The sequence below is a fragment of the Battus philenor genome, unplaced genomic scaffold (genome assembly GCF_028537555.1).
Source record: "Battus philenor isolate CCGP_79_NKW_IND1 unplaced genomic scaffold, ilBatPhil1.0.hap1 SCAF_9, whole genome shotgun sequence".
Classification (NCBI taxonomy): Eukaryota; Metazoa; Arthropoda; class Insecta; order Lepidoptera; family Papilionidae; genus Battus; species Battus philenor.
The window spans coordinates 12,101,271-12,111,014 of NW_027181759.1; the positions used below are offsets into that span (position 1 = coordinate 12,101,271).

Below are 9,744 nucleotides of genomic sequence, written 5' to 3' on the forward strand. Positions count from 1 at the left end.
TTAAAGTCAAAATTTAGGCGTCAAGGATTTATGTTTATTCTTCTATCTCACTGCCCTACTTTTGAAAGACCTTACCGTATAAGAATAATTAAGATATTAAAAAAGACACGATCCACGGCCACGCTTTAGAAACACTCCGTGTTAAAATATGCGGAGATTTGTGCTTCGTTTGTGTGTCAGTCCGGCTAAAACGGTATCGGCTCTCATTCGAAAGCGGCAATGAAACGGAATCTGCATTCGACAAGAAAACTCCATATTTATACCGGTACATAATTTTTTTTCTTTTATTAAAAATGTTAAAGGTTAGTAACATTCAATAAATTAATAAAAATCATTTGTCAACAACGGAAGCAATAACGATCCGTTTCAATTTACGTAATATGCATATTACGATACCTTACAACCTAGTTAAATACTTCACTTATACAACACATTACAAGCGTAGCTTGAGCCTCCGGGTCGAGATCTCGGTGTAGGGCATCATAAATTAGGAATAGTCTCACTTGGCATTTAGAAATTAGAAGCACTTCCTGTGCACGATTGAGGGGCCGGACTCGTCGTACTCCTGCTTCGAGATCCACATCTGTTGGAAGGTCGACAGTGACGCGAGGATGGACCCGCCGATCCATACGGAGTACTTCCTCTCCGGGGGCGCGATAATCTTGATCTTCATGGTGGAAGGAGCGAGTGCGGTGATCTCCTTCTGCATACGGTCAGCGATGCCCGGGTACATGGTGGTACCGCCGGACAGTACGGTGTTGGCGTACAAGTCCTTACGGATGTCCACGTCGCACTTCATGATCGAGTTGTAGGTTGTCTCGTGGATTCCGTTAGCTTCCATACCCAGGAATGAGGGTTGGAAGAGAGCTTCTGGGCAACGGAATCTTTCGTTTCCGATGGTGATGACCTGTCCGTCGGGAAGTTCGTAGGACTTCTCGAGGGAGCTGCTGGAAGCAGCTGTGGCCATTTCCTGCTCGAAGTCGAGGGCTACGTAGCAGAGCTTCTCCTTGATATCACGAACGATTTCTCGCTCGGCGGTGGTGGTGAAGGAGTAACCACGCTCTGTGAGGATCTTCATCAAATAGTCGGTAAGGTCACGACCAGCCAAGTCCAGACGAAGGATGGCGTGGGGTAAGGCGTACCCTTCGTAGATAGGTACCGTGTGGGAGACACCGTCGCCGGAATCCAGCACGATACCGGTGGTACGACCGGACGCGTACAGCGATAGTACAGCCTGGATGGCCACGTACATGGCTGGTGTGTTGAAGGTCTCGAACATGATCTGTGTCATCTTCTCTCTGCAAGTGAAGTTTAAGGTCAAAAGAGTTCATCAGAAGGGGCCACATGGCATCAATACTTCGTCGGGGACATGATGTCGACCTACCTGTTAGCCTTAGGGTTGAGGGGAGCTTCTGTGAGCAGCACGGGGTGTTCCTCGGGCGCGACACGCAGTTCATTGTAGAAGGTGTGGTGCCAGATCTTCTCCATGTCATCCCAGTTGGTGACGATGCCGTGCTCGATGGGGTACTTGAGCGTAAGGATGCCTCTCTTGCTCTGCGCCTCGTCGCCTACGTAGGAGTCCTTCTGTCCCATGCCGACCATGACGCCCTGGTGACGAGGACGGCCCACAATCGACGGGAATACGGCGCGCGGCGCATCGTCGCCCGCGAATCCAGCCTTGCACATTCCGGAACCATTGTCCACGACCAACGCGGCAACTTCCTCGTCGCACATTGTGAATTAGTCTGAAAATAATATAATTTATGATGTACCAACCACTTATCACAATTTACTAACTGCTATTAATTTGGCTAACTTTTTCATACTATCTTATCATGAAGATAACTGAAATACATATACGCAGACCAATATATTCAAAGATAATGTTTTCTGGCTCAAAATAAAAAACTTATCATTGTTAAAAAAACCGACATATTTAAGGATTAATCATTTTAGTTTATTAAAAAAGTATTTCAGTTGAAGATCGTAAACCTTTCGCACATAAATACAACGTTCATACAATATTTCCACTGTTTTGTAAACAGATGTAATTGAAGAACAAAAGTACGGGGCGACTAACAAAGCAACCGCAAAAAGAAATGTTCCACTTCACTAAATAATCGTTACATAACCGTTCCGAATCACGTAAACACCGTGAATATCACAATTAGATACCGTATTGTTGCAAAAACTTTCCAACACTGCTATTGATTTTATTTTAATTAATTTCCCTATTTAATTTTTATTACAAAACAGGTAAAACTTACTTATTATATAAAATATAAATATAAGAACTAGTACGACCGCCTGCTACGTCCAGCACTCAACACGAAATGAGGAACTGTACGTGAGGATAAAGTATATAAAACGCGTCTTATCAGATTTCACGTACTATCGAATGTATTAAAACCCCCACCATTACTCGGTCGGCTTAAATTTCATAACCATATATGGTAAAGGTGCTGTGTTCACATGCTTATGATATGATAAGGTGATGCCTTGATAAACGTTGATAATACCGTCTTATCAATGTAAGCGGCCGACTTACACTTGCGCTCGCAATGCGGAGAGGCCACGTAATATGGACGTACTTACTAGTAATTCTTATTTTCATAAATACCACGTACTGATTACTCAAACTAATGACTCCAAATACATACAATGAAGTGTTGTTTTCAATCGATCAAATATCGTCATTAAATTTTCGGGCTAACAGATTAAAAATATATTTTTTTTAAATCCTCCTATAAACTTAATACAGAGTATAAAAAATAAGGACTATTATTACAACGAAAAGCAATTAATTAATGTATACGACCTTGAAAGCTAAATAAATCTTTCTGAACTGTATTCATTTTTGTGACTGGAGACTTATTTTGAGAAATGTAGCGGTTGATAAGGCAGGAGTTCATCTAGTTTAAATATTTATATAGGCAAGATACGCGCTTTTGCCGAAGAATCACAGAGAATTTGCAGAAATTTCATAGATTAAAAAGAATTGTCATTGAACGTTTTTGTGCTTTTATACATTGTAAATGACAACAGATAGCACTCCTGGGGAATTTGTTTGGCTATTTTATTGTTAATTAAATATGCAGTTTTTTATTCTTTTAAAAATACATAATCCAGCTGAGTTTCTTTGGCCTGTTCTTCTCAGCTTAGAAGCATCTTTCATTCGAACAGGTGGTAGACTCGTCGTGACATTAATAAGTGATTTGATCCTAATTTGAATAAAGAATTTGAGAATTTGAATTTAAATTTATAAAGATGTGTTCTAAAAGTGTGTCACAAAAACATATATTTAACTGCGGTCGTGTATACAGTTTTTTGATACAATGTTGTAGTAATTATTATTAGGTAATAAGTCGATCCATATCTTGCATAATGATGTTATTTTACTATAATAACCATGTGTAGATTCATCGTTTTTTTTTTTTGTACAATATCACTGTAACGAGAATATAAAATCCTGACTATATTTAATTTAAAATACAAGAAATTCTTTCCTATTTTTAGAGAGCATTTTAATATTGTTTTCTGATTTGTTCAGTTGTAAAGTATGCCTATGAATGATATGCGTGTGTATGCATGCATGTATTGCTGTTGCCGTGCCTACTTGAAATAAATAAATTGTTATGGGAGTACCGTATTAATTAGATCAATGAAAACTTATTGTGTTTACCTGATCAATTAGATTTATCTGATTTTAACTTAACCTTTAGATAATAAAAAACAATAACAAAAGATATTCTCTATTTTATTAAAGGCTTTCAGAAGCGCAAACATTACACGGCTTAGAGCAATAAATTAGAGTAGTTCTACCATAAAAAAAAAAAAAACGAGAATTATGCGGGTAACAGAACAAACATACACATTCACTTTATTTTCTACGCTATAACTGTATAAATGACGTCTTATTAAAGTGTGAACGGTATTCTCTTGCCAGTGATAGGAGGCGTTTGGAATTCATTTCACCGCAATTTCTCAGTGCTTTCTCTATGAGTTCGCAGTTTTAAACTAATTAGTTATTACGGTCTAAATCATCTTCCTTCAAAACTACAAAGACGTTAAAAATGTTTTAAGACATTTAAATCTACACAGGGTGATTGTTTATAGGTGTAAAAACTTAAAGGGGTAATCGTGTCTCTTTTGCTGTTATTTCGGATTACTATTAAATTAGTTAATATTTAAATGAATTATTAAATATGTAAATAAAAATAAATTTTAATAAAAAATAGATATTGTTTTCTATATTTACGTGTTGACTTTGTACAGCCAAATGTTACTAGCCAGTCACATTAAAAAAAAACAACTAAATAAATGTTAAATATTTCAGACTATCACTACAGTGTGATTGGAAATAGGCGTAAAGGCTTCAAAGTTATCTGCTGATAAATAAGCTGTACATTCACCCCTTTGAATCTTTTACACTGTACTTTATTACGAGTCGGAATAATTGTCATAAATTTTCTAAGGTCTCAAAATATGACTCCAAATTGATGACTGCGTTATACATTAGCCTTATTACGACTTACAGCCTCTCAATGAGCTGACTCACAACGAGAGAAAGTGATGCTTGGGATTTCTCAAAGAGAACGAATCAGGAAAGGGGAGATTCGTAGACAATCAAAAGTAGTTATCATAGCTCAGGGAATTGACGACTTGAAATGGTAGTCGGCAGGCCACATAGCGCGCAGAATAAATGGTTGCTGGGGTCTTATGATTCTGGAGTGTATACCGCAACCGTTCCTCTTGAAAGTCTTTGAGGGAAGCCTATGTCTATCTATGGAAGCCCTATAGTTAAAATGATGATGATAATGGTATGCAGTAATGTTGCTGAAAGAAATACGCTTGGCTCTAGCCTCCTACTTCAACGGTCATTAGCAGTACTTGTACGGAGATAAAAAATTAAAATTGAATTTAGAACTACGACCAATTTGCTGTTATTTATTGAAACTCAAAATGTCTTCAAGAAAGATTGTTAAAGAAACTGTTATGAGATATCCGAATAACAACTAACTACGGGATGACGGTGGGATGATTAACAACGGGATAATTGAACTAGCCAATAAATAAATATATGAAGTGATTACTTAAAAAAATAAAAAGAAACAATAGTATTTTTCCATTTACATTTTATATTTTCTTAAATCAGCAATTCTACTTTTACTACTTTCTCTAGATTGGAGAAAAGTTCAAACTCAAGCAGAAGAAAATATACTCGTACATAGGGTTGATAAACCGTAATGTCGGTGGGAGCTTCGAATATTTGTAAGTTTATGACCGCAATAAAAACTTACGAAAATACTAGGGATACCAAAATTATTGCAATTCATTGGATTTAATTGTTATGGAGTTTGAGGTTATGATATTTTCAGATATATATACTTTTTTCTAATTACTCTACTTATTTTTTTAAATAATTTAATAAGTGTGATATTACATTACTTTGTAGAACTTACTTAACTTGTATTAGAAACTCTTTCCGTTCAATTTATTTATAAGCTCTTAAAGTAATAAATCAATAATTACAGTTTTTATACTTGAAATTTGGAAATATCGAATTTAATATTTTTTAGCGTAGTAGATAAACTCGAATGCACCATTTTAATATGACCACAGATAAAGTAATCATTTTGGGTGGCAGACATAATAAATCAATATGTCGGACTCCCTCCGCGAACCCAAATTAATACATTCTGTATACATGTAGAATGTTTATATAAAGCCCGCTCTTGTCTGAGAGTATCGATTTTATTCGCCCCCTGTGCAATGCAGCGTCGCATGGGGTGAGTCGTGCGTTTGACTCATACTTCACGCCTTAAGGCTCTTTCACACGACTACAACTCGAAAAGAAAGTACATATGTATTAATAAAATGCAAAGTAAAACGGCACTGTTACAGTAAAAACGTATCCAAATATTTCCAAACATCATGTAAGTCTGAAATGCTGTACTATTATAGTTTAGTCTTACAATACAAATAATAAGAATCGATCCTGTAAGAGAAAAAACCAAAAAAAAAAACAAAATATTTCCTGTTACTTCACAATATGTGTATGAACCATATTGTGTCCACAAAAACATTACTGTTATTGCCAGGAAAGCAACAAAAACAAATTTTACGCACCTTAGGTTCTGCTTCGAGCATGATGAGCATTCATTGCTAAATGTAAGAGAAATGTCAAATAACGTTGGTGTGCTGGGGGTTACTACACTGTAAATAATAGATTATACTACACTGTAAATAATAGATTATACAACACTGGGTATGATTTTATATTAAATAAGTAATTTTAAATTATTGCCAAAAAATGTTTACATAGTTCGTTCCGCTGAGTTTCATTCGCTTGGTCTGCTCGGGTCTGAGGTATTTATCATCAGAAATGGTTCAAATTCAAGTTAATAAAAGATGTATTCCGCCGTACCTTGAATTTTATCGTACCAAGCTTTACTCTTGCGCATTCTCGAATGTGAATATTAAACGTTTTGAGAGACAGTCCATGCCGAAATTCTTCTTCGATGTCCTTTCACCAAAAGGAGTATCCATGGAGCGTTCACTCAAGCTATTTAAAAGTCCCAATCCAGTGAAATAACTATGTAAGAGCCCAAGTCGAAGTTTCTAAGTAACCCTTGAGCGTTAATAATTTAAATTAGTTCTTTGGCAATTGTTAATGCTACCAAACAAATCAGTATCATATAAATATGTATCAGAATGATGCTACACAACGCTAACTCTTCTAAACTCCATTATAGTACAGGAGTACCGGACATGCAAATTTTATAAGGAAAAATTATTCGACAGTTCATTAAAATATCTCGATATATATAATTTCGATGCGAAAACGAATAAAATCGCGTTTAAAAACTGCGGGCGAGTTTGCTATCCTTGCTGATCATTTAAAATTCAGATTTACCGTTATTATAATAAATTCAGACTAAACGTTTTTATGAGCTATCTTTTTATTTATTTTATATATTCTTATAATACCGCTATGTCTTGGTATACTTATCATGTATCTTGTTCTTATATTTAATAACAAAAACGAACATTTTTTGACATAGTTTTCCACTATCCTTCATCAAAATTTAATTTGATTAAATTGACATGTTTTATTTATAAATCAGAAAATTTTTTTGGCTTTTAAAAATATGAAAAAAAAATTTATATATTTCAAATTAACCACAATAATATATTAATATTGTGTCTATAATTATAAGTCTCGATTTAATATAAAAACAAGTCCAATGTTTTCTATGTGAACACTGGCCATAAAGGTCCGTTATTAGTCATCGCAACTACATTTGTACATGAGTCATCTTTGAAATTGGTGACGAAAATCGCCTTACGCGTATCCCTTTATTACTCATTCAAATAAAGAACATCGAACACACAGATACTACGCAACAATGTAAGTTACGTTCATCTAACTCTCAAATATTAAAAAAGAAGTCAAATTATCTTTATTTATGCAGGCATTTACAAGCACTTTTTGAATCATCGATTGTTATAAAAAGTTATCTACCACCGGCACAGAAATTCAACAGTTGCTGTTTTTTTTTTTTAAGTAATACTTAATGTATCATTATAACATCACCATGTAAATAAGTCAACAAACCAAGTTCTACGTATTTCATTTAACTAGAATTTCTTGAGTAAGATTTATTTAATAATAAACTTTTATTAATTTTAGATTTAAAACTAAGAAATGGAAGGTCATACATCTCGAGGAATTTTACCAGACCCGTGAAAGATTTGGTTATTTTTAAGACGAAATTTAGGAGTTATGAACCATGTGTCTGTCATTATTATACAACGTATAAAAGAATTTAAATTTTGGTGTATAAATAGTATGTTTTTAAATATATATTGGGCGTAAGAAACAAGCTTAAGAAATTTAAATACCAATAACATATTATAATATTAAGAATTTTAAAACCTATAGCTATTATATTATAAATACCTTTTCAAAAACAAAGCATCAATGCTTTAAAAGTGAATGGTATCGTAAATAATATCGCAAATTTACTTGTATGCGTTATCGAGCCATTATGGGTGCGGCTTATCAAACAATATCAGATATATGTAATTTATTACTAATCGTCCGTTAATTTTTTTATGAATACCGATCTATCATTTTTAAAAATTAAAAAGAATTAAGTAGAATTAAATAAACGATACGCTTTTTGATAAGAATATTTAGAAAATTTTTGCAAATTACGAATCAGCTTCGTTAAAAATTACTGCTCTTGTTCTGGACTAGATCATAATCAAGTTATATTAAATTCTTCATACATCTGTCTCGGTTACTTGAACGCATTCCATCAAGCCGCATCATGCTTCAGATGATTTTAAGCGTTGGATCATGTTGAGCTCTCTCTGCTAACTTTTTTATTCTAAACTAGAAAGGAAAGGAATTCTGACATTATAATGGATGTAACGTTACTGTACTGTTTTACAAGGTACAATTTTCTTGATATATCTATGTTATATATTTTTAAAATTATCAAACAAATAATTGCTAGGTACACTGTCATGTTATTTCTTTGACTACATTTATAAATCCTTGATTTTGTAATCAATTTTCACATTCACCGTAATTATTCTGTAAACGACAGATAAAAAATCATACTGCTACAGCATGATTTAAAAAAATCAATAGCAATTTTAGCAAATCGATATACTAGTAGTTATTTCTTTTAACTATAACTGGCCGTAGTGAAAAACAAAATTCTAGCTTCCGATTACCCACTTTCGGTTTAAGGTTGACTTATAGAACACTCTGTAATTAGTAATTTATTAATTTAATATATTAAAAATTTTATTTAAGTTAGATTTTCATTTATGTGCCTGTTCTTTTGGTTACCTTTTCTTTCATTGTCATGCTTCTTTATTTGAAATGAAATGAATCCAATTTAAAAATTTCTGTTACCATCTGTTTTTAAGTATATACTCTTTTCTATATAGTCTGTCTGGGTAAATAGCACCGCCACGCCTTTGCTTCTGTCGCCAATATTAGTACGCAAGCGTATTACTCGGTTCCATTTCGAGAGCGTTGTAACTAGCAACAGTTGTTACTGGGCTAATGACATCTACAGATTCATGTCTAGTCACGATTTTATATTAGAAAGACTCTGTAACTAGATAACAAAAGTCTGTAAAGAGAATTTCGTCCGGTTTTCAAAATTAAATAAAGGATGCATCCATTTTTTGTTAGCTGACTTGCAGTGTGCTGCTGCTCCAGTGGCATTTGCAGATATTCCGCGGGTGCAAAGGCGCAGAAAATACTTCTGAATGTCTCAAAGAAGAATGGGCCCTCTGCTTTTCAGTGGTTTTACAGGATGCGACAATAGATAGAACAATGGAATCAATATTTAAATTAAGTGTCTATTTTTTAATTATATAATTTTTGGAATTGTAATTACTTTTAGTATTACCCACATATGAGCGACAACATGTAAATGGTGCGTGGTGCCTTTAAATACGTCGCTATCACTGTTAGCTTTCCGAATATATAGTCTAGTACAGTCAAGTAAATTCAAATAATAGTACAAACTTTAGTCTGTCTGTCTGTTATTTGTAACATAAAACATGACGACTAACACATGTTTACAGGAAAAGCAGCGCAACCGGAAACTGAATCATTTTTATTTCTCACTCGGTCGTCGACACGTCCATTGGAATATTATTTATTTTCCTTATTCTTTAGAATTATATTTACATACCATTGCTGCGTTTCAATTT

The 9,744-nt window shown here is 34.2% G+C and overlaps 1 protein-coding gene across 2 annotated transcripts; it reads right to left on the reverse strand.

Moving 5' to 3' along the window:
* Positions 1-256: 256 nt before the first annotated feature.
* Positions 257-2,371, reverse strand: LOC137931975 (actin, cytoplasmic A3a). Of its 2 annotated transcripts, none has more exons than XM_068775495.1 (3): positions 2,268-2,371; positions 1,385-1,745; positions 257-1,298 (listed from the first exon to the last, which is right to left on the reverse strand). In XM_068775495.1, the coding sequence occupies exons 2-3, from the start codon at positions 1,732-1,734 to the stop codon at positions 518-520; spliced, it is 1,131 nt and encodes a 376-aa protein (XP_068631596.1). In that variant the 5' UTR covers positions 1,735-1,745; positions 2,268-2,371; the 3' UTR covers positions 257-517. The 2 variants fall into 2 exon arrangements, with proteins under 2 accessions (XP_068631596.1, XP_068631597.1); XM_068775496.1 differs by lacking the exon at positions 2,268-2,371 and adding an exon at positions 2,021-2,037.
* Between the last annotated feature and the right edge of the window lie 7,373 nt (positions 2,372-9,744).

Coding starts and splice junctions, on each gene's coding strand:
- LOC137931975 (XM_068775495.1), bottom strand. CDS start 1,734: ATGTGCGACGAGGAAGTTGCCGCGTTGGTCGTGGACAATGGTTCCGGA. Junction 1,299..1,384: donor CTCAACCCTAAGGCTAACAG/GTAGGTCGACAT, acceptor CTTCACTTGCAG/AGAGAAGATGACACAGATCA.